This window comes from Pipistrellus kuhlii, unplaced genomic scaffold, assembly GCF_014108245.1.
Source record: "Pipistrellus kuhlii isolate mPipKuh1 unplaced genomic scaffold, mPipKuh1.p scaffold_m20_p_22, whole genome shotgun sequence".
Classification (NCBI taxonomy): domain Eukaryota; kingdom Metazoa; phylum Chordata; class Mammalia; order Chiroptera; family Vespertilionidae; genus Pipistrellus; species Pipistrellus kuhlii.
This window is the reverse complement of record NW_023425521.1, coordinates 5,568,854-5,593,173: the sequence shown is the minus strand read 5'-3', so window position 1 is coordinate 5,593,173 and position 24,320 is coordinate 5,568,854. Positions and strand designations below refer to the sequence as shown.

Sequence of the window (24,320 nt, the reverse complement as noted above, 5' to 3'; positions counted from 1 at the left end):
GTTCCAGGTCACTCTTAACTCCCACGCCATTAGTACTGGTAACAGTAAGCGACTCTTTTTTCTTGGTTACCAAGACACCAGTACCCCCTCACTTGTTTAACAAGATTCAGTGGTCCATTTTAAATTAACTTCAAGTAAGCTAGAGAGGATGAAGTCTGATAAATTCTGCCAGAGAAAGACAAGACAAGCAGGAGGTCAATCCATTGGCTGACTATATTGACAAGATACTGATTGGTTACATGTTGAAGAAAACATACAATACAAAATACAGAAAAAGTTGGTTCCATTCCCGCCCACTCCCCCCTTACCCACCCACCCCCAAATACTCATCATCGTGATTTGGTCAGAACAGGGCTCAGAGCCAGAGGTCAGGGTGACCAAGGATGAGGGGGATGGGGTGGGCTGTGGGCAATGGGTTCGTGGCTGTCACAATAATGCTGTGGTTTCTCTCCCAACTGTGTGTCAGGGGTGAGGGGGACGGCAGCCTGATGCCAGCCAGCCAGCTAAGGGAAGAGCTGTCTCTCCCTTCCCTAGTCCCTAGGCCTGCCCCGTGGCCCAGAACCAAGCACACGCCAAACAGAAGGCTGTGGATGCTCTTGCTGAGCCCGATGAATCAGCAAAAGGAAACGAGGGTTACTGCTCCAACCCCTGCCTCCCCATATGTAAGGGCGGAGGAAACAGGAGCATGTGGCTACGGAGGGAGAGTGGGAGAACAGTAGAAAGGGCAGGTAGTGGGAAGAGATCATATATATTAAAAAAGTGACTTAAGACTTAAAATTGAATTAGTATTTTTACAGAAAGGTGCAGGTGGAATAACTCACTCCGGCCTATGAACAAAATTAAACGGAGAAATCATGGTGGACCCCCTCCCTCTGCCCCCTCCCCCCACGGTGGCCCGAGTAGTTAAGTGCGATTGGTTAGAGTGGATTCCAGTCAGGTTGTTCAGGCGGAGGAGGTGGGGGCAGTGGGCAGGCAGGAGGGCTCAGTTGCTGCAGCACTGGCTCCGGCTGGCTGGGTTGTTCTCCTGGAGGTCCACACCTCGGTTCCGGCCCGGAGCACCAGGTGCATTCTGGGGCTCATTCTTGGGGAGCTTCTTAGCTGTTTGGGAGAGAAGGGAACATGTGTTTGTGGGGGTACGCTAATACTGTCTCCCAAGTCCATATTGAGGGCTTCACTTTTGTGTGTCAGGTACATTCTGAGTGTTTCAGGAAACTGAGGCAGAGAGAGGTTAAGTGACTTGCTTAAGACCCGAGTTATAAGTGGAAGAGCTAGAACTTGAACCAAGCAGGTTGACTTCAGAGCTAGATGGGTTAAAAAATCCTAAGTAGTGAGTAGGATGGTGAAACCGGGTTTTAGGTGGGTGGCAAGCTTAACAGTAAGGAAGTGAGATGTTGAGACTTTAGTCCAAGTTTTAGAAACTTCTGGGATGAACTATCTACATCTGAGAGTTAGATGAAAAAGAAAATGATTTTATCAGAATACTGAAAATAGTGGAAGATCTGCTGATGAAGGGACTCCACAGACTTGCTACAGAACAGCAGGCAAGTGCTGTATCTCAGTGAGAGCAGGAGAGGAGAGGCACCTTACCTATTGCCATGAAAATTTCATTCACATTCATTGCTGTCTTTGCTGATGTCTCCATGAACAGCAAACTGTTGTCGTCTGCATAGGCTTGTGCTTCCTGATTTGGAAGGAGTTGAGAAAGCGGGTGGGAGGAAAATGTTGAGTTGGCAGGGGCTGGAGCCCAGAATAAAATAGTCTTCCCTGATTACAGTGCCTCATACACAACAGAGGCAATGCAGGGGTTTCCAGGCCCACAGCCTTCCACTCTGGGCTCCTCTGAGACATGTGCACCGTATGCCCTGTTCTCCACTTCAGCTACAGCACCTCTCAGCTCACAAACATCGGCAGACGCTTTACCAGGTGTCCCTCTGCCCATTCTACCTTTGCTCTTTAAAACCCTGGGCTAGGAAATACTTCTAGAAAGTTATCCTACAAATACAGTTGCACATTTGAACAAAAGCCAGTGTGGCTCAGTGGTTGAACGTTCACCCATGAATCAGAAGGTCACGGTTCGATTCCCAGTCGGGTACATGCATGGGTTGTGGGCTCAATAACCAGTGCAGGAGGCAGCCAGTGATTCTCTCTCATCACTGAAGTTCCTCTCTCTCTCTTTCCCTTCCTCTCTGAATAAAAATACATTTAAAAAAAAAACAACGCACAGAGGTGTGTACATATTGACTACAGCATTGTTTCCCGTCTTTTGCTATTACAAACAACCTTAAAGATTGGGACTGGTAAAAAAAAAAATTAAAACACATCCCCATCTATGTAAAAAGGGATTTACACACATTGTGCATGTTTCTGGAAAGAACAGAAACTGAGGTGCTTGGGGGAAGGGAGACTGAGTTTCTAGGTTAGAGACTTAAATTTAGTTCTATATACCTTCTTGTACTATTTAAATTTTACTATGTGCATGTATTATGTGGGGAAAAAATATTTCTTTTACAGTAAGTTTCATTTAAAAGTTTACAGGAAAATAAGCAGAGACTTTAGCTATCCATATGCACACACACCTGCTGCCAAGAAACAAGGCAATTCCTCTCAGCCCGGGCTCCAGTCACAGAGGACAGCAGATAAAAGCCCCGCCGCCTCCCAATGTCACCCTTCCTGCAGCCGCGAGGCAGCCTGGGCAGAGCCCCCTGGCCGGTCCATCCCCCACACCTGGAATTCCACGGCTCTCTTGTTGGCCAGGTCTGCCTTGTTACCCGCCAGCGCGATGACGATGTTGGGACTGGCCTGCCTCTGTAATTCCTTCACCCAGTTCTTGGCCCGTGCGAACGTATCCTGGGAAAACAGGGCCGGAATGTCAGAGGGACGGAGGAGGCATCCTGCCCAGGCCACACACCAGAGCCAGGTGTCTGCAAGGTCGCCAGCCTGAAGACTCTGGCGAGACACCCCCAAACCACCGAGGAAATCAGGCCAGACCCCGTCCAGAAACAAGGACCGAGAAGCAAAGGAAAGATCTTTACTGTGTTGGTGATGTCATAGACCACGATGGCAGCCTGGGCCCCCCGGTAGTACATGGGGGCGAGGCTGTGGTACCGCTCCTGTCCAGCCGTGTCCCAGATCTCAAACTTGACTGTTGTGTCGTCCAAGCAGACGGTCTGTGTGAGGAAGGCCGCTGTAAGAGGGAAGGTGGAGTTACCGGGCAAGAAAGAGCTGGGGAAGCCATCCCCACACATCCCCACGGTTGCATCCGGGGCTCCGGCACTCAGAAGCCTTCCGCAGAGCTGGGCACAGAAAAGCAGCCCGCGAGGACAGGCAGAGCTTGTCTTTTTTGTATATGTCTCGAGGCGGTTGCAGAGTGTACAGGCTTTAGAGACCACACTGGGTGAGGGCAGGAGGAGGGACGCCTGCTTGCACTGGCCACTTCAGGGACACTCTCTGAAGGAAGAGGAATCAGGGGACGGGAGACAGAAGCCCAGGGGAAACCTGACTCGAAGCTCAGCAGGGTGGGCTGACCCACCCGCTTCCTCCCTCCTCCCCCCTCCCCTCGGAGAACAGCCCAGCTGGAAACCTTGCGAGTCCCTGTCTGCTCCAGCCCAGGGTGTCACTGGCCTTCTGTTTCCTGAGGACACTTACATGCTTAGCTGCGCTGGGGACGCCTGAAAGTACACGCTGTTCCCCTGCCGGAGGAGCTGGGTGGCCGGCTTCCTAACCGCCCTGCCACCTCCAGGTACACTGGGCTAGTAGCCACGACCCCCAGCTCTGACCGGACCCATTCCTGACTGACCGCCCTGTGGCCTGACCTTCAGGCAACACCTGGCCCTCTCTCTGTCCTGAGGAGGCAGGGGAACGTGCGGCACATGTGTATACGCTCCAAGGAGCTGGCACAGGCGGGTGGGAGTCCCCTTGGCCCCGGGACCCATCAGAGAGCTCTGTTTTTGAAAGCTTGCTCTCCCATCTGCCTCGCCCTCCTCTCCGAGGACACGGGGCATCACCCCACTTCCCCTCTCCGGCTCCTGACTCGAGTGCTGAGGAGGCAGCAGAAGACTGCTGACATGGCCCGTTTTGTTTCCAGCTGCCTGGACACCTCCTACCAACCAGGAGGGTAGAGAAAAGATGACTCAAGCCCAAGGTCGGCCCTGGCCCCTCAAGGCTTGTACTGGCTACTAAGGCAGGAGGCTGAGTTCAGATCTTTACAACCTAAATGCTGACCACTGGGAAATCAAAGAGGCTCTTTACTCAAGAAAGAGGAAAGGTCAGCTTCAGAAATGCCAGCCACTCACCAGGCCATTTCCCCATTCTGGGAAGTGGGAGAGGCCAGGGCAGATGCATGGCCTGGCAAAGTCAGAAGAACCCGCAAGAATCCAGGCTCAGGCTCTCCCTTCCCGGAGGCTGGGTCTGCGGAAGGGTCTTCGCCAAAGCCACACCATAGTGAAGAGGCAGAACCAGGAGAGGAAGTCAGGGTTGGCTCCCAGCTAATCCTCACTAGAAGCTTCTGGGGACTTAGGCTCGGAGACCAGCTCCTGGCATTTGTTTCAGGGCCCAGAGGAGGAGCGGTGTGTTTAGTCTCTCCGGACAGGCAGCTTCCTTCTCCTCAATGGCCTTCCTGCGGCCACCCCCCTGCTCCCTTGCGTCCACTCACCTCCGATTGTGCTCTCCTGGTACTCGTGGAACTGTCCCTTGACAAAGCGGAGGACAAGGCTGGATTTGCCTACTGCGGACTCCCCCAGCAGGACGAGCTTAAACTGACAGATCTTGTTCCCGGCAGCTGGTCCGTTGGGTCGTGCTGCACCTCCCCGACCCGCCATGGCCGTCCTGCTGCAGCGGTACCAGTGAGCGAGGGCGGGGCCGGTGCTACGCGAAGAGGCACTTAGTGGGACAGGGGGGCCTCCAACTGCAGGGGAGAAACCAGAAATACTGGGTTAGTCCAGAGACCGCTGTGCAGTGAGCCCTTCTTAAATCACAGGTCTCCCCCTCTGCCCTCCCTGATGTTAGGGAAAGAGCCTTGTATAAGCTGTAACACACATGTATTTGCTCTACAGCCATCTGAGTGGTCAAGAGAAAAGTGGTCTTCCGACTTTAGGCTCATGCTTCTGAGCAAACACACTGCCTTCCCGATCCCCAATGTGTCCATTCACACACAGATAAACACACAGGAGGGGAATGGGCTCGTAGCAGCCTGGTGACAGTGGAATCAACAGGCTTTGGGTACCAAACACATCGCCCAGGAAGACGTTAGGATCTAGGTCAACAAACAATGAACTTGTAGTCTGGTGGCTAAAACCACAGCCCACCTCTGTGCAAAGCCAGAGGGAAGCCAAGCAGGGGAGTCCCGAGAGAAAGCTCCTCAGCCTTGGGGGTGCTCAGGGACCAGGGCCTGGCCAAGTGCAAGTTGTTATTAAAATAGTCACTTTGTCCTGTCATCTTCAGGAGGAATGACTAGCCAAAACCGGTTTGGCTCAGTGGATAGAGCGTCGGCCTGCAGACTGAAAGGTCCCAGGTTTGATTCCGGTTAAGGGCATGTACCTTGGTTGCGGGCACATCCCCAGTAGGGGTTGTGCAGGAGGCAGCTAATCAATGATTCTCTCTAATCGATGTTTCTAACTCTCTATCCCTTCCTCTTCCTCTCTGTAAAAAAAAAAAAAAAAAATCAATAAAAAAACATTAAAAAAACAAACAAAAAACTGACCAACTTTCTCAGTCTGAGGCTGGACTGTGCACTGGAATCCAAGTCTCATCCTGAGCCTCTTCCCCACAGTTCTCTCATTCTTATGGGCCAGAGGGCTCACACGCATTAAAAAACCACACACACACAAAACCAAACACACACCAAAGCCAGAGCTCTGCTGGCGGTCAGAACGGCTGCCAAACTTCTCTTTTAAATAGAGACCTCAGTTCCATCCTCTACTGGCAGAGAAAAAGGGTGACGCAGAGGAAGACAAGGGGAGTTATGGGAGGGCGGAGACAAACACGGGACACCAAGATCTGCATCCCAGCAGCTGGCGTTCCGGCAAGGACATCTTAGTCACTCGGGCTGTGATAGCTTTGGAGGTGTAAGCTTTCTTTTTTTAAGTTTGGAACTGCAAAGGATGAGGAACCTATCTTCAGAAGCCTCTAGAAGAGGTATATTAAAAGCTATAAGAACATACAGTGCTTTGCAAATAGGTACTGTGAATAGATGTCATGACCTGAACACTGCACACAGAATTTGAACTCAGGTTGCAAAGAAAAGATTCTAATGAATAGCGTGTGCAGGAGGGGGTCTCTGGAACAGGATCCCAAGGAGGCCCCGGCCTGCCCCGAGCAAAGAGATACATTCCCATGCAGTGAGGACAGGACAGGGGTGTGCACGAAGAGGCAGGAGGCGGGTGTTTGTAGGAAGCAGTGGTCTGCACGGTGTGAGAAGCGGACAGCAAAGGGCTGGCTTTGTGCAACCTCAAATCGTTTTTCACGTCCAAGTTCTCCCAGCAACGTGTTAAAAAGCGAGCTTCAGGAAGAATGATTCACTGACCAGGAACAAGGGTTTCCCTCTGGGCAGCACCAAAGGAACAGAGGCTTGAAACGGGGCCACCTCTTTCCCAAGAGCACAAGGAAGGAAGAACGAAGAGCAGAGGGAGGAGAGTCTCAATTAGGGACAAGCAGTGCCAGTTTTGAAATCTTTTCTAGTCTAAGGTGCCTTCTCTTTTCGCTCCCATCAACCGTTTTGCAAGACTCTATGGCCCTTGAGCCAGAGTTGTGCTTCTGGCTTCTCTGAGGTGCCTTCCTTGCAATGCCTATGGACACACTGGGAATTCAGAGTGCTCACCAAATGAAATGGTGACAGGTAACATTTGCTGAGCACTTGCACAACCATTATCTACTCTAACCTTTAAAACAAGGGCTTTTCAGCCGAAACCGGTTTGGCTCAATGGATAGAGCATCGGCTTGGGGACTGAAGGGTCCCAGGTTCGATTCCGGTCAAGGGCATGTACCTTGGTTGCGGGCATATCCCCAGTAGGGGGTGTGCAAGAGGCAGCTGATCGATGACTCTCTCTCATCAATGTTTCTAACTCTCTATCTCTCTCCCTTTCACTCTGTACAAAATCAATAAAATATATTAAAAAAAAAAAAGTCAAACTGGAAAAGTTTAAAAAAATAAATAAATAAAAATAAAAAATAAAACAAGGGCTTTTCAGACGACTAGCCTGACGTCCAGGCATTAAACGCCCCGCTCAAGGCACCCAGCATACAGATGACAGAGCCTCGTCCGCCAACTCGGGTTGCCTGCATGCTCATTTGTCTCCCTGCCACTCTCCCTGCTGAGGGGGAAAGATGGAGACAATGCCCACTTCGTGTCAGGTTTTGGGTGGCTGGGGGAATGAGACACTCTTTGCCGGCCCAGCAGGGTCTGGCTCCAGCAATCACGGTGACTCTCCCTTCTCTAAGTACTCCCAACAGAGGGAGGAGCCACTCAGGGCCACAGCAGCAGAGGGAAACCAGGCAGGAATTACAAGTTGGTTATTACCACAAATTCACGTGACAGAATCTTGGCCAACCGACAGTGTGGCCGGGGCACTTGAGGAGGAGGTATGAGTGAGTGGGGGAGGGAAACAGATTATGAAGTCTCCGATTCCAAAAATCAACCAAACAAAACCCCAAAGCAGTTGGGACCCTGGCTACCAGAACCTACAAGACAAGAAAAAATAGAGCTAACATCTAAGTTTTGTTCCTGTCAAACCAGTGGGTTTCCAAATCTGCCCACACAGAATCTGATTTTTCTTTTAATGCTTGCATTATTATTATTATTTTTAATTTTTATTGATTTCAGAGAGGAAGGGAGAGGGAAAGAGAGATAGAAACATCAGTGATGAGAGAAAATCATTGATCGGCTGCCCCCTGTACACCCCACACTAGAGACTGAGCCCGCAACTCTGGCGTGTGCCCTTGACCAGAACTGAACCTGGGACTCTTCAGGCTGACGCTCTATCCACTGAGCCAAACCAGTGAGGGCAGAATCTGATTTCTTTAACAAGTCAGAAGGACAGGAAAGCACTCTTTTGCAGGGGTTCTCAACTCTGTCTGCACATCACGATCACAATCACATGTGCACCAGCCCCTGGAGGTTCCGGGGGAGGCTTGGCGGCGCGCCCGGGATCTGCGTTTTGTAAAGAGCTGCAGGTGCTCCGCCTGGCACAAACTGGCTGGTGAGATGTTCTGCCTGGAAGCTGGTCCTGCCGTCCAACCAGAGACACCTCAGCCGGCACACCCAGCACTTTTTACGGCCTGCTGCCCCCCTTGGTGATCACATGAACAGCTGGAGAACCCTGCCGGACGATGAAGCATGGAGGCGGCTGGTTTTGCAGTGAAGGGCACATCCAGACGGAGGGGGGGTCTAAGACAGGAGAGGGCACATCCAGAGGCCCGGGAAGCTTGATGCCCTCCCCTCCCGAGCAGGTGAGCTCATGTGTGGATCTGGACTGCCGCCTAGGGGAGGGAATCTCTCTGTGGGAATCCTTCCTCCTGAACCAATGGCGAGAATCATCCACAGGCACAGTCCGCTGATGGAATTATAACTAAAAATGGCACAGTAAATGTCTTCCTTCAGAAAAATCACATTCTCTTGAAGAGATCAAGTTGTGGCTAAAGTTTCTTATAAGATACAGAACGGGCCAAAAATATTAAAACACACACACACACACACACACACACACACACACAACAGTTTATTCAACGTCAAGAAAAATACATGAGTAGGATAAATTTCCTCCTGAACATGTTCTTTCTTTTTTTGTTAATCCTCACCTGAGGATATTTTCCCATTGATTGATTTATTAATTTTTTTAAGTGGAAGGGAACGGGAGAGACACAGAGAAACATCTATGTGAGAAACATAGATTGATTGTCTCCCCCACACGGTTGAGCCTGCAACCAAGGTTCATGTTTTTGACTGGAATCGAACCCAGGACCCTTCAGTCCGTGAGCCATGTTCTATCCACTGAGCCAAACGGGCTAGGGAGCTCATGGATATTTTCATGAAGCTGCTGAAATGGGTACAGCTTTGGACCCATGACAAAAGGCGCTCTTTGCTGGGACCTCTTCCCCCACCCTCCCAATCAGAACCGCAGTTTGTTTAGAGGCCACAGGTAATGAACACTTAACCTAATCGCACATCTTCACAGGAAATGAGGTTGATTGCAAGGACTAAGGGGTCTGCTATACCTTTTACCACAATGCATATGAAAGGGCAGAGGGGTCCAATTTCCTAAACACTCCGGCCCCGTGAACAGGCATAACGGGCATATGCCCAGCCAGTTCGGGGGCCACGGGTGGAAGAGAAAGAGAAAGAAAAAGCAGAACACTACTCTTCCTTGCTTTGGGTTCCTCTGCTCTGGATACTACAGGTTAGTGGGTCTCAAACTTTTTTCATCAGGATCACCCTGGGCATTAAGAAGGTAACCCTGACCAACGGGATCAGAATCTCTCGAGGTGGGATCTCTTCTCTAGCACATGAAGTCACCCACTTCATAATGCGTGTCCTTCCTGGTGAAAGGGTGAGCAATTCCAGCTGATGGGTGTCTCTCAGGCTTCCTGTTTGCTTCAGTGACTTCCTCTAGCTGAGAGTCCCAGCTCAGCTTGGATAGTGAGCTGATTAGGGAAACCAATCAGACTGCTGCCCAGAGGCTGGGTTGGAGACTCACTCACTCAAGGTTAGCTGGAAAGGGGCGTGGGGGCGGGCAATGAGAGCCAAGTGACCTTGCCCAGCCTGCCCTGGAGGTGGCTCTGGCCAGTGACTCTTCAGCTACACTTTACTCTGGAAAAAACGCATTCCTGCATACTTAACAGCCCAAGAATTGGCTAGAGAAGATAAGCAGAAGCAACTTGTTAGCTAAAGAGAAGGAAACTCGGAACACAGGAGAGGTGATCGCTTCAAGGGCTGAGGTGGAAGACATTTAAAGGCTCTGATCAGCTGGGGAGTGATTTACCCCAGCCCTTCCTCCACGCGGAAAACCACCACTGCCCACAGGACCAGGGGCAGACCCGCAGCAGGACTGCCTGGGCCTCCAGCTGGTTGCACACCCAGAGGAAAGAAGAATCTGAAGCAACACAGGCCATGAGTCACATGAGGTATCCACTCGCTCTTCCTCAGCACAACTAGCAGGTTAGGACTTGGGAGACTGAACGGGGTTTGGTTAAAGCCTGGCTCTACCGTTTAATAGCCAAGTGACCTTAGCCAAGTCAGACAAGCAACTGCTGTCAGCCTCAGTCCCTTATTTATAAAATGGTAATGCCAATCACTTAGGGCTGTTGGAAAGGTTAAATGAAACAGCGAACAGCATACACAGCACAGTACTGGGCTGAAGGTAAGGTCCAATAAGGGGCAGGTTATTATTCAAAGAAGCTAACTAGCTTTGACTCACTAAGAAAGGTCCTTGAAGACCTCATCCTCCTCTTCCCTCCACAGAGGAGATAAGATGAGGCCAGGTGAGCTGCTTAGGGTCACAGTCAGATGGTGGCAGAGCCCAAGCTTATGACTCTTAACTCCCCCATCAGACACAGAAAACCCAAAAATATTACTAATACCATTCCATCACTAAGAGTAATGGGGGCTGCCGCCTCCTATGTATGCTTTAATAAAATATGTCCTTTAAATATGAAAAAAAAAGAATGTTTTTTTCCATGGAACCTATGTCCCCCCCTGGAGAGTATAACAGCGGAAGCTGGGCCTGAATGTCAGGCTGAGATTTAAGAGGCTCTCTGATGGGGTGTATCAATCCAGGGCTGGGGCTCCTCATCCTCCCCTTAGGAGGGATGACAGGAGAGGAAGGGGTGCTGTCCTCACACAGCCACAGCAAGACGCTTCCCTTTCCAGGGGGAAGGGAAGTAAACCACTCCAGCGGGGGACTATGAGCTGGGTCCCATACCACAAGGACAGGCCCTTGAATCTCCTCCCAGCCACCCAATTCTCTTAGCTGGGATCAGTTTCCTCTCACTCCCCTTTCAATGATAAGGCCCTTCTGAGGCCGAGTGCCTGAACCTGCAGTAGATAACACATCAAAGCCCCCGGGGGAGTCCACAGAGCTCCAGCTGAGGCCACCAGTTCCACCAATGCCTGCAAAAGGGACCATATGCAGGAACACCAGGAAGCTTAAATGCTGCATACCCATGGCCAAGAGGTCCTTCACCACAATGTCCAGGCTGGACCTAGAGCTCTGCCCGGAGCCAGCCAGGACAGCACAGCTGCTTCTGCAGCCCTTTCCTTGGTGTGGGGAGGCCTGATGGGCCACTCGGGACAGATGCTAAGCTGGGTTAGGTGAAGACCCCTTGAGCGACTGGTCCCCAGCTCCCGGATGCCCTGCCCCAGCAAGAACACCACGAAATCGTTCCCTGAGCTCCAAGCTGCTTTCTCAGCTCTCACAACAGATGGGTTCCCCGGGGAGGCTGGGAGAAGCAGAGTCAGCACTAACTTCAAGCCAAGGATGGAAACCTCCAATCCCTGCTCCCTCTCCTGCACCCACAGGGAGGAAGGCTGCTGGGAGGGACATCTCTACGTAGCTGCTGACACAGCTTGGTCAGCGTGACCTACCCGTACTGTCCACAGAAGGTCCCCAGGGTTCATGGGCGGCTCTAGGACTCTCACTCCCTGGTCCTGGTGGACAACAGAGCCAGGCATTTGGGTAACAGATTAGGGAGGAAGGCGGTCAGACAGGGGACAGCCTGCAGTTGTACCAGCAGGGCTTGTCCTGCCTACTGAGTGTAAGAGGCACCACAGCCCTACGCCCTAATAATGACATTTCCAAGAGATAATTCTCCCTAAGAGGTCCTGGTCTCTGACTCGGACAGCTCACTCAGCAAAGTCATGGCAAATTTTCTGGTTCCAACTAGGGCAGCTCTATGACACCTCAAGCAAAAGCTCAGTTTGAAATGTGGCATTTTCTGCAGCACAAATCAACACACACGTCCAGCCATAGGGCATGGAGAGGATGGAACTGAGGCTGTGCCATGTCTCACCCCCTGCCCTCTACCCCCCACCTCCGACTCTTCACCTGCCAGTGCCAAGTGAAACGCTAAGAGACCCAGCAAAGGCCTAGGCTCTTCCCCGGCCCCAACCTACACCGGCTCCCAGGACGGAGCGCGAGTTGTGTGAAAGCCAGTCAGACAGACATGGGATCCCTGCTGATTCGCAAGCCTCACAACTATCCTGTATCTGTTTCACTCGTGAAGTTACCATTCAATGAGGACAGTTCTGACTGGACTCTCATCAATGCAGGGCCCGCCTTCCCTCTGTCTCAGGAGGATCTCTGTAGGGGTCAGGAGGACCAGCCAGGGCAGCTATGGCTTCTGCTGCTGCCCCAGGCTCTGAAACACTCCAGGAACCTCTGCTGAGGATCAGTGCCATCAGCAGCAACTGCTCACCCAGCCACTCGTACCAACAACTGCAACAAACGCCTCCCACAAACCTTTCTTGTCTTTACAAAAACACACACAAAAATAACAAGAAAACCAATTTACTTCACAGCCCTCTTTGCTTTGCCCTCAGCTCCTACACAGACAGCAGAAGACGAGGGTGTGTTGGAGAGGAGAGCAGAGGAAGAGAATCGGGTATCAGGTACCAGCAAACCAAATTCCTCTTGCTCGGTTACCACACACACTGCAGTCAGAGCTGCCCGAACAACAAAGGTGGCCAAAGTTCCCACCCTGAGTTCTGAGGGACAATGGCTGCTCTCAGGAGCCCGGGCACCAAAGAACAATACTTTAGGCCAACTTTTTCTTTCTTAACTTCTGCTGAACAAAATGCAGAATAGTGCCAGGTGAAGAAATTAGGCAATGAATGGGTCTGAACACGTTTCCACGAATGAATGACAGTCTACTTCCGTGGCCTCACATTTTCAAAAGACTCTTGTGAGTGGAGGGGTTGGAGAACTTGCAAGGCGTGGGAGTAAGAAGGTGAGACACATTAAGGACATTGTTGCAGATGAAAAGGGTCACAAAATTCTTGAAGGGCGGACTATGTGGGTTTCTTTTGTTTTCACGGCACACATAACATCAAGCCTGACATGCAGTAGGTGCCCATACATGTGATGAAACGTCCTGGCCAGTGTGGCTCCGTTGGTTGGAGCATCATCCCGAACACCAGAAGGTGGCAGGTTTGATTCCCAGTTAGGGCACATGGCCAGGTTTCAGTTTCCCTGGAGAAGAATATCAGAGGCCGCCTCAAGCACGCTCCCTACTGGGGATCAAGCCCGCAACCCGGCACGAGCCTTGCCTGGAATCAGAGAATCAAACCTGCTACCCTCTGGTGTACTGGACGATACTCCAAACGGAACCACACAGGCCTGGGTCATCGGTGTTTCTTTCTCTCTCTCTACCTTCCTCTCTCTAAAATCAGTTAAAAATGCTAATCTCCCTCCTTAAAAAATAAAATAAATGTGATGAAGTGAGCCTGAAATATAGGCCTGGTTAGGTTTGGCAAGTAAATGGGGCGGTTGAAAGCTTAACTATACACCCATCTGCCAGATGGTGCAGATCCTCGAAGAGAACCACAGCCCGGCAGAGGACACAGCTCACTCTCCCAGAAAAGTTCCTCCTGCACACGGGTGAAGAGCACAAGTGCTCGAGCCAGACAAACGGCAAGTCCTGGAGCCACCTTGTGACCCTGTGTTGTGTCACGAACCCATTTCCTCACACGCGCAATGGAGAGAGTAGTGTCCGCCTCCCAGGGCCCAGCGCTGTTGGAGGAGGATGCATGGGAGACTCTTAGCAAAGGGCCTGGCTCAGAGCAAGCACTCAGTGAAAGTTCAAAGGGCAGGGAAGTCCCCTCCAAGTCCCTATGAAAGAAGTGGATTCTTCAGTGGAAACCTTCAGGTACTATTCACGAATTCCTTTTGCTTCCATTCTTCAGTGCCCCTCAATTGGAGAGAATTCTGAATTGGACAATTGTTATGGTCTGAATGTTTGTGTCAACCTAAATTCCATGTTGAAATCCTAATCCGAAAGGGATGGTATTGAGAGGCAGTGCCTTTGGGAGATAAGGCCCCGAGGGTGGAGACTCTCATGATTGGGATTAGTGCCTATTTATTTATTTATTTATTTATTATTTTTTATTGATAATGGTATCACATAATAGTGCCCCTTTAAAGGAGGCTCCAGAGAGCTTCCCTGACCATTGCATCACGTGAGGACGCAGTGATGTGTCGGCAGTCTGCAACCGGAAGAGGGCCTTCGTCAGAACTTGACCATGCTGGCACCCTGATCTTGGACTTCCAGTTTCCAGAAACGGAGGAAATAAATCTCCTTGTTTATAAGCCACGTAGCCTGTGGGATTTTGGTATAGCAGCCCTAACAGTCTAAAATATCTTCGCCAGTGCCCTAGAAAAAGGACTGGTCACACCTAATGTCCTGTGGCCTTGTATTCTCTGAAGACGGGCTTCCAAAGCCACAAAGATGGAGGGAGAGACCACCACCATCCAAAATAAATCAGCACCGGGTTGAAACCCAAGCCAGGCAAACTAGAGCCCCTTAAAACAACTGCCCCTCAGAACAAAGCATCTCAAAGCCCAAATGCCCTCCCTGTCATCCAAAGCCTCCTCCAGGAAAGGGGAAAGTAGTTCAGTTGTGGAGAGGGGGAGGGGGCAGCACGAGGACAGCTGACAAAGAAACCACAGAGTTCCCTTTAAAAACCAGCTGAAGATACTAGAGGTTCGGAAACCGGCATCATTAATCACCCGTCTTCTGAGAAGCTCCGAGAGCGGTGTGATGACTAGGAAAGAAGCCAGGGTTAGAGAGGCCACCCACGCCCTCCCCCGTGCCTGGGCTGCTTCTGACAGAGCCACCTGAAGGGGACACACACGGAGCTATGAATAGAAGGGAAGAGACTTGTAAACCAACTCCAGTCAAGATTCCAAGTTAGTGTTCCCAGTAGGGCTCACGTTACACACCTTCAGAGGGATGGCAGTACAATAGAAGGATTTAAGCCAGTCAATGATTCAGGATTACAGCGAGCCTGCCTACAGCCAGGAGTCCTGCACACGCCCTCCCAAAGGGATAGCCCGATTCTGAATGGCAGGGGAAGAACGCCCGCCCAGACTTACAGGGACTCTCCTAGGAGACCCAGAGTCCTGGAAGGTTTGGCTGGAGAACTAGTGCCCGAAAGAGAGAAGGATTATTACCTCATCACCCCAACTGGACAGGAGACTCCAGAGTAAACACCAAATCTGACCATTTCTGGATCAAAGCGTTAGGCAGGGGTGTGAGAAGCAGGAACGGGTGAGCAGAGAAGCAATAGATTGCTATTGGGATCAACTCCCAGGATTCTCACAGAGTGGGTCTCTTTCTTTTTAAATCCCCTCACCAGAGGATATTTTTTTTAATGACTTTAGAGACAGAGAGAGAGAGAGAGAGAGAGAGAGAGAGAGAGGGAGGGAGGGAGGGAGGGGAAGAAAGTGCTATAAGAGAGAAATATTGATCAGTTGCCTCCTGTATGCACCCCAACCCACAACCTTTTGGTGTACGGGAGACTATGCCAATAAACCAACCGAGCCACCCGGCCAGAGTGCACATAGTGGATTTCCCAGGTGCATCTCCCCTCCGTACCCAACACTGGAGTCTTCAGTGACTGTGACTAACGATCAAGAGGAGAAACAGCTTGAATCCATCTACACAACTCTATGTTAACATACCCCGAGGAAATGTTTGCTTAAAAGGCAGTGGCCTTGGAGAGACAGCTAATTCTAGGCCTGGGGCAGGAAATATACAAGGTGAGCCTGGAGCATCTCACAGTGCCCAAAAGTAAGGAAGTGCTCAAAAAATGAAAACCAAAAGCCCTCACTATGGCCCTAACCGGTTTGGCTCAGTGGATGGAGCGTCGGCAAGGGTCCCAGGTTCGATTCCAGTCAGAGGCATGTGCCTTGGTTGCGGGCATATCCCCAGTGGGGAGTGTGCAGGAGGCAGCTGATTGATGTTTCTAACTCTCTATCCCTCTCCCTTCTCTCTGTAAAAAATCAATAAAACATATTTAAAAAATAAAAAAAACCTCACTATGAAGGGGGTTAGTCAGAAACCTGAAAGACTTCCCAATGATCAAGCTGGGACAACTTGAGCAATAAAGTAGTACTGGATTATAATCCCAAGTGTAAAATAAACACCCATGAGCCCATACTGATGTACATAACTGGGCATACAAACAGAGAACAGACAAACCTCTTGTGTACAAGAATTCCAAATAACCCACGTAAATACTCTGCCCTTAAGGAGAGGAGCATAAGGCAGCCCTCATCAACTGTGGGCTACACGCAGGGACTTCATCCACAGAGGCCGTAAGGGGGAGGAGGGACCGCACCTTTACAGGGAAGCAACCTACCAGGCACCACCTCAGCCAGGTGACTAAGGCTGAAGCTCAGTGATAAAGCATGTTGACTGGATTTACCCCTGACAGGACATGATCAGAAAGGCACTCTACCTTTGCTCTTCCTCCCAAGAAACTCATAGTCATAACCCAATGGAATCGTGAGAAAAATACTAGGCAAATCCCAACTGAAAGACACACTACAAAATACCGGACTAGTACTCCTCAAAACTGTCAAGGTCATAAAAAAAAAAAAAAAAAAAAAAAAAAAAAAAACAAGGAAAATCACCCTGGCCGGTGTGGCTCAGCTGTCTGGAATTGAGCCAGGTCAGGGCTCATGCCCAGGTTGTGGGCGGTCCTTTGTGGAGGGCAGGCAAAAGGCAGCTGGTTGATTAAGTTGTGCTCTGATGTCTCCCCCTTCCCCGCCCCCGTCTCTAAAAATCAATACAAATATTAAAACAAAACAAAACACTAAGTCTAAGAAACCGTCACAGCCAAGAGGAACCAAAGGAGATATGACAGCTAAATGTCATGAGTCCTGGAACAGAAAAAGGACATTAGATAAGAGCTAAGGAAATCTGAATAAAGCATGGACTTTAATTAATAATGTATCAACATTGTTTCATCAATTGTGACAAATGCACAATACTAATGTAAGATGTTAATAATAGTGGAAACTGGGCACAGGGGTTTGTGAGAAAACTGCATTACCTTCATAATTTTCCTAAAACTATTCTAAAATTAAACTATTACTCATTAAAAAAAAAAAAAAAAAAAAAAAGCAGCCCTGGCCAGGTGGCTCAGCTGCTTTGATTGGAGTGTCGTCCTGTACCCCAAAGGTAGCAGATTTGATTCCCAGTCAGGGCACATGCCTAGGTTGTGGGTTCAATCCTTGGTTGGGGCATAAACAGGAGGCAACCGATCGATGTTTCTCTTTCACAATGATGCTTTTCTCTCCCTCCCCTTCTCTCTAAAATCAATAAAAATATATCCTGGGTGAGGATTAAGAAAAAAAAAAAAAAAAGAGGCAGGAGCTCATCTTGTGACAAAAAGAGATGCAAAGACTCTAGTTACCATAAATTCATGTTCACAAAGACGAGTTAGTTTTACAGGGAGCTGGGCCGAGGGGTAAGGAGCTAGGGCTTGGTGGGAGCCCTAGCAATAGTCCAGGTGCGCAGCCCAGCCGGCATCTACCTATGAAGGAGGAGGTCATGGTTCTATTCCTAACAATAGGACATGCCCGGGTTGCAGGATCAATCCCCAGTAGGGGGCGTGCAGGTGGCAGCCGATTAGTGATTCTCATCATTGAAGTTTCTATCTCTCTCTCTTTCTCCCTTCTGCTCTGAAATCAATCTATATATATCTCTATCTACCTACCTACCTACCTAGCTACCTATCTATCTAAATATCTATCTAGATAGATATAGGTAGATATATAGATATAGACATACATATAGAGAGATATACATATACATATACATATACATATACAAAGTCAAGGTGATCAGAGAATAATGCCCAAATCCTGCAGGTACATGGCCGAGGGGTTTAGAGGCCACAGCAGTGGGTTACAGCTGCTGGTGCCTAAGTCCACCCTCTCAGGAATGAGCCTTACGCTGACGTGTAAAGTAGCACCACAGACCAGAGTTAAATTCCCTTCCACTGACCCCTGCTAAGTCCTGGCCCGGGGTCGCTGCTGGCTCGCCACACGCAGCTGCAGAAGCAGAGAGCAGATCCACATGCTGTAGAAGTCAGTCAACAGGACTGTGGAGAGCCAAAGCCACGCCAGCCTTCTCCGGTGAAGCCGTCCACTGGCAATGGAGGTAAGGAGAGTCCCACCTTCTGGGATTAGTTTGTGACCTGCCCCGCCTCCTCCCCATCTCCTCTGTCATCTACACTAACATTCATCCTATTCACCTGTCTGCTCTTCTATCTGTGAGTGACTTTCTGGTGGATGAACTGAAGAAATGGCACGGGCGTTGGGATCAGATGGATGTGTGAATTCCAGGTTATCACATCCAAGAGGCGTGGCCTTAGGAAGTGTGTTAAATGAAATGGGTAGGCGTTTGCTTCAAGGGCAGATGGGAATGTCTGGCCTTAAACAGCCACACTGGGAGTGACAATGCTGAGCGCCATGGTAGGACTGAACACACTGAACACATGACATGACCGGTGCCCCTACCGGGCTCCTCACAGGACAGGAGGTAGACAAGGTGGAATTGGAGGAAAGCAAAGGGAGGAAGAAAGCCCTCAGCCTACCTCAAGGAGGGAAGGCTTCATGGAGCAGTGACGTTCTCACTGATGAGAGAGAGGAGGGAGGGGGCTCCCAGGCAGGTGAAGTGGAGAAGAGCCTTCCGGGCAAAGGGAAGAGCACAGGGGTGGGCAGGGAGGGGCTGTGCTGCACAGGAATTCCAGCACAGGCTTTGGTTCTGTCCGCGGCTCTGCCACTTACTGCGGAGCTCCCCACGGTAACATGGCATTATGCACAGTACCTTCCTCCTGGAGCTATTGTGGAGACCAAAGGAGTCAACACATGGGAACGGCTCTGGAGTGCCTGGCACATCCTATATAATAAAAGCCTAATTTGCAAATTGTCCCCTCGACCAGGAGTTCGACCAGGGGGTGGGGCTGGGTGGCCAACCGCCTGCGGGCCTGGCCTGACCAGTGGTGGCAGCAGCAGGCAGCTGGGGGAAGGGAGGCCCGGCTGGCAGCTACTAGGGATCCTACCCGTGCACAAATTTCGTGCACTGGGTCTCCAGAATGAAATAAAGCTCCAACAGTTTAGCTTTTACTTGAATTGTTGTTTCCATATACAGGAGATGAGGACATTTACTCAGAAAATGAATCTCTTATTATAGCAGGCTATTAATGCAGAGGACACCCTAAGAAATATTCTCCTCTGCCATGGCTCTTCAAGGCACTCTTACCTGGATTTAGGGACATCCTAATTTACAAATTCTACTGGATACAGCCCTTCTCAAATGACCTCAACAAATGTAACCCAGACTCAAGTTAGGGAGGGAAATGCCAAACTCTAGGAATCTGGGAATTGAACCCAAAGAAGTTTGCTGTAACCAAAATATTGTCCTCAAGTTTCCTGTTTTAGCTACATTTATGCAAACTTTGCATTCCAATTTATAACAGATCCAGGGCTGTTTTAATATGAAAATGTTTAAAACTGAGTAAGATTGGTCCCGGCTGAGTAGCTCACTTAGTTAGAACAGCATCCCGCTATGCCAAGGTTGGGGTTCCATCCCTGGTCAGGGCACATACAAGAATCAACCAATGAATGAATAAATAAGTGGACAAACTGATGTTTCTCTCTCTCTTCCTCTCTTCCAAATTAATAAGTAAACAAAACAAAAAACTGAGTAAGACAGAAGTGCTTACAAGATCTCATCTGGTCTAGGGTTCCAAGTATCCACAGCACATGACCCCAGTAGGATCCAAGAACCACAGTGGGAGAAATATAAGCATGGTCTTAGTTAACAATGTATTCTGTAAAACAGGAATACAACCCACAGCAGTTCTGTTTAATATCTATAAAACAAGAAAATATGTGAAACTGTCCAGCAAAGGATTAGCATCACAGTAACTTGTTACAAACGTTGAATCAGAATCATAGGAATGAATTATCATGTACCTTGAAAATCCCACAGACCTGTCCTGGCTGGTATGGCTCAGTTGGTTAGAGCGTTGTCCCATGCACTGAAGGGTCACAGATCTGATTCCTGGTCAGGGCATTTACCCAGGTTGCAGGCTTGGCCCCAGTCAGGGCTCCTTCCAGAGGCAACCAATTAACGTTTCTCTCTCACATTAATGTTTCTCTCCCTCTCCTTTCCTCTTTCTCTGGAATCCATGAAAAAACAAAACAAAACAAGACAAAACAAAACAAAACAAAAACCATATCCTGGGGTGAGGATTAAAAAAAAAAGACCCACCAATTTGTTATTTTGTTGAGTATCCATTCTGTGCCAGGAACTGGACTAGCTGCTTTACCTCTTGTTTCTGATTCTGCAAGATATTTTGTATCCCCATGACACTAGAAGAAACAGAGGCTCAGCAAAGTCAAGTAAGTAACAAGCCCAAGGCCATGCAACTGGTAAATGGGGGAGTCCAGATGACAACGAAGGTGTGACTACTCTAAAGCTCTCCTGCCTCCCACCCCATCACACTACCTCTGTTTACAGGGCAGGGGTTAGAAGAAGAAAATTCTTTCTAACAAGTACTTGCTTGTTGGGGCTGAATTAAGTTTATGTAAATCTTGTTCTCTTTCCATGTAAATTCTAGTGAAAAGACCTCTTGGTGGAGAGCTACGTTCTTCCCACTTATAAGCAGTAGGCAGCAGCAAAGGGGAGTGGGGGAGGGGGCCCTAAGCAGAAGCCAGCTCTGCTGGTTCCCCATGCCCTTGACTCTGTCTAGAGCCGTGGTTCCCAACCTTTTTGTGGCCGTGCCCCATTTAAGCATCTCTAAAATCCTGATGCCCCCCACCCCACGACATATAATTCTTACTATTCAAAAAGTGAACTCTTAGTCACATGGCAGAAGCCTAAAAGGCCATTAATGTGCTCTAAACAAGCTTCCAAAGAACATGGCATCCACAAAAGAGAAAAATAAAAGAACGAAAGAAGTACTGAGAAAAAAAAATCACTAAGAAATTGTTTAAAAAAAATATATGAAGTGATATGAAAAATAGCAAAGTTTCAAAACATGTAAGAGAACTGAAATGTATAAATATGTCACAGTATATATTTACATACTGTATATAAGGCCCTTAGAACCATAAGAAATGCAAAAAATTCACTGTTAATAATTCATTCTCAAATTGCCCCTCTTAAAAACCCAAATTGCCCCCATGTGGGACGTGTGCCCCACATTGGGAACCACTGGTCTATAGGGACCCCCGGGTCCACTCTCTTTTACTTTCATTTTCTAGCCATCATGACTTTCAGGTTCCTATAAAATTGATGGCATGCAGATGTCAGCAAACTCTTGGCCCATACAGAGCAGTGGCATAGGAATCCTAACTGCTCTTGGTCTCCACAGGCAGAAGGAAAGGTGGTCAAGAAAGAGGCTAGGAGGGGGGGTAGGAGAGAGGACGAAAACCAGAAGCAGAGGATCCCAATGACGCGGAATGCTAAAGGGTCTATATCTGGGCCACTGGCTGCTCACTTTGCATGTTCACTCCTGTAACACAGACCAAAGGAGGGCCCACTATTAGGGAAGACGAGGCACATTTAATCCCAAGTCCCGGCTCAACCACGTTCTAATCGTTTGTTCCAAGGCAAACTACGTAAATTCTTTCAGCGGCAGCTCTGAAGTGGAGGTACAAATCCCACTATCTCCCAGGACTCTTAATGAGGAACATGTGGGAAAAGAACTTTGCAGCTTGAATATAACTTCTGAAAATTAGTAGTTACCACCCTTCTGTAGTATAAAGGCAGGAAAAGGCTTACTAGTGGTAAGAGGCCAGAGGAGAGAGGAAGGGCATCACGGAAGAGGGGCTTCTATCCCACACAGAGCCCTCTCTTTCTGCCAAGCAGTGTCAGATCTCTCCAGATCTCTCAATGCCAGAAGTGGCTGCCTAACCATCCGGAGCACTGGTGCTTTCCTTGTCTCTCTGGAAGGGGCAGCTTCTCCTTCAAGAGCCTACTCCAGCATCGGAGCTGGGAGAACAGGTCCAGACAGCGAAGGTCTCCTCGAAGACTGGTCAGCTTCATCCTGAGACGCCCAGGGTTCCAGAAACCACAGCCTACTGCTAAGGAGGTAAGTGTGGTCAGCAGGCCTGGTGAGCGCTCAGGCCTCCCAGGCTCATCCTCTCAGAGGCCCAGGCTGACCAGATTAAGAGAAACGAGGTTGCCTGCAGAAGTCTCCAGTGACCCTCCAAAGAAGCCCAGACAGATAGAGAGCTTGTGATCTGACTGTTGATCCTAATAAGGAAGGTGTTTTTATTGTCCAATGAAAAGTGAAATAAGTGCATCCAAGGTCTAGCTCAAAAGTGTGTGGGCATCAGACACTGGTGAAGTCCAGAAGCAGTCAGAAAGATCTCAAGGCAAAAAAAAAAACACACACAAACAAACAACTAGTACTTGTAAACAGCATCCAAGGGCAGTAAAGATAGCCCAGAACACTGAAGAAATCCCCAAAGACTGCATGGCCTTCCCTCCCTGCCTTCGCTGGAGATAGCTGGGGTCAGCCGTGGCCTCCAAGAGTCAGGCTGCTCTCTTTAAGGTACAGTCTCTGGCCTGTACTTTGGTCACATCACAAAGAACCTCCCAGCTTGATCTGAGACAGCAGCCATTTCACACACCTAAGTCCCAAGCAATAGACAAGGGATGTCAGCAAGAGCTGTCTCTTGGAAAGGCCGGGGAAATCAGCACTTTCTGGCATATATGGCTGTTCTTTGGGCTACAAAAAATGAGCACATTAAGAACCCAAAGGTGCCACTGTGATCTCAATTGATTCTTCTATAATTTACAAATTGTTCAAGCCCAGAAGGGACTGGAGATAAGTGGAACTAGAACTACTAGCTGATAAGGAAGGTATGTGTGTGTGTTTTCATTGGGAGGCGAGGAGGGGCTTGAAAGAGATAGCCCAGGACCCTTGAATTCCAGGCTCTTCATTTTTGTTTTTGTTTTTGTTTTTCCTCTCCTCCCTAAAGACCAGCAGACAGCAGTCCAAGGAGGAGCAGTCCCTCTGAAGCAGCTTGAAAACCACTCACGTGCTCTGGAAGGACAGTCCTGAGCCTGGAGCAAGGAGGGAGGAGGAGTGAGAAGATAATGAATGGGCAGATCCGCCCAGAGCTGTAGCCAGAATTGAGCAAACCTCAGCTAAAATGTTCAGAGGCAGGAAGGGAGATACGCTCAATGGATAACACAACTGGAGAACAACATAACTAGGGGGCAGGGCTGGGGTCGAGGGGGCGAGACGTGAAGACAGCTCATTCCTATTGAACTCTGCTGAGACCCTGGTTGGCGCCTGGCTTGAGGAAAGAGAGGAAGGAGTTGTGCGAGCCTGTGCGATGTGACGGTCTCACCCAGGACCCCCCTAAATCCCCCCTTCCAGGAAACAGACATAAAACTCCTCAAGGGTCGGAGAGACCACTGTTTCTGTGGGAAGGGGGAAGAGAGGAAAAGGGCGACAGACAGCACTCCTCGCCACCTCTAAAAGAAGGGAGACAGGCTCCTTCACACCTGGCGGAACTTCTGGAGCGGAACTTAGGGTCTCTCCCTCCCACAACTGGACTGGACAGGCCGGAGGGGAGCCGGGAGAGTTTCCCAAGGCGCACGAAAGGCAGGTAAGGGAAGGAAAGAAGAGCTCCCTTCTTGGCCTGATGCCTGGGGAACTCCTAAGAGGGGGCTACGGGTCGGGGGAGGGGTCAGTCTCCCTCTAAGCCGGAATGGGCGGGAGGAAGGGCTACCCCGAAGACACCTCAACGCGAGCGGGATTTTGGGTCCCGGGACGGGGACACTCACGGCGGCTCTGGGGCGGCGGCGTTACTTGGGGCCAGGGCTCGGACTGGCTCCGCTCCTCTCCCCCCGGCGGTGTCTCCGGCCTCCACTTCCGCCTTTCAGCGGCTCCGGATCCGGATCTCCATCTCCGACCCGCCCCTCAATGCTTCAGGTGACTGACAGGGCGGAGAGACCAATGAGAGGCATTCTTGGCGGACTCGCAGGCGGTGCCCTTGGAGGGCGCGGGAGAGGCGGGAACGGACGCGCTAGGGACGCCGGGACTTGTAGTTCGCAGCGCTGGGAGGAGCCAGTGGCTGCCAGGGTCTTGGGCGTAGGGTGGAGCCCGCTCCCGGCGAGGCGGAGCCCGGCCGGGAAGTTTTTAAGGCCGGGCCTGCCAACCGGCACACCGCGCGTTCCGGACACCCCAAGGAGAAGCGGTTGGCGGAGCGTTGGGAGAGGGCTGAAGGCTGTTGCAGAATTGGGAGAGGAAAAACATGGTGTGAATGGGGCCGCTTGGTCCGATCCTGAGCTCTCACTAA

The 24,320-nt window shown here is 50.0% G+C and overlaps 1 protein-coding gene across 3 annotated transcripts; it reads right to left on the bottom strand.

The window, feature by feature from the left end:
• Positions 1-194: 194 nt before the first annotated feature.
• RAB5C (RAB5C, member RAS oncogene family) lies at positions 195-23,962 on the bottom strand. Of its 3 annotated transcripts, XM_036451589.2 has the most exons (7): positions 23,806-23,915; positions 23,052-23,076; positions 4,652-4,903; positions 3,033-3,184; positions 2,725-2,847; positions 1,588-1,681; positions 195-1,098 (listed from the first exon to the last, which is right to left on the bottom strand). In XM_036451589.2, the coding sequence occupies exons 3-7, from the start codon at positions 4,815-4,817 to the stop codon at positions 983-985; spliced, it is 651 nt and encodes a 216-aa protein (XP_036307482.1). In that variant the 5' UTR covers positions 4,818-4,903; positions 23,052-23,076; positions 23,806-23,915; the 3' UTR covers positions 195-982. The 3 variants fall into 3 exon arrangements, with proteins under 3 accessions (XP_036307482.1, XP_036307481.1, XP_036307484.1); XM_036451588.1 differs by lacking the exon at positions 23,052-23,076 and having other exon boundaries at positions 23,806-23,962; XM_036451591.1 differs by lacking the exons at positions 2,725-2,847; positions 23,052-23,076 and having other exon boundaries at positions 23,806-23,962.
• Between the last annotated feature and the right edge of the window lie 358 nt (positions 23,963-24,320).

Coding starts and splice junctions, on each gene's coding strand:
- RAB5C (XM_036451588.1), bottom strand. CDS start 4,817: ATGGCGGGTCGGGGAGGTGCAGCACGACCCAACGGACCAGCTGCCGGG. Junction 3,185..4,651: donor CCAGGAGAGCACAATCGGAG/GTGAGTGGACGC, acceptor TCCCTCTTACAG/CGGCCTTCCTCACACAGACC. Junction 1,099..1,587: donor TGAAATTTTCATGGCAATAG/GTAAGGTGCCTC, acceptor TCTCCCAAACAG/CTAAGAAGCTCCCCAAGAAT.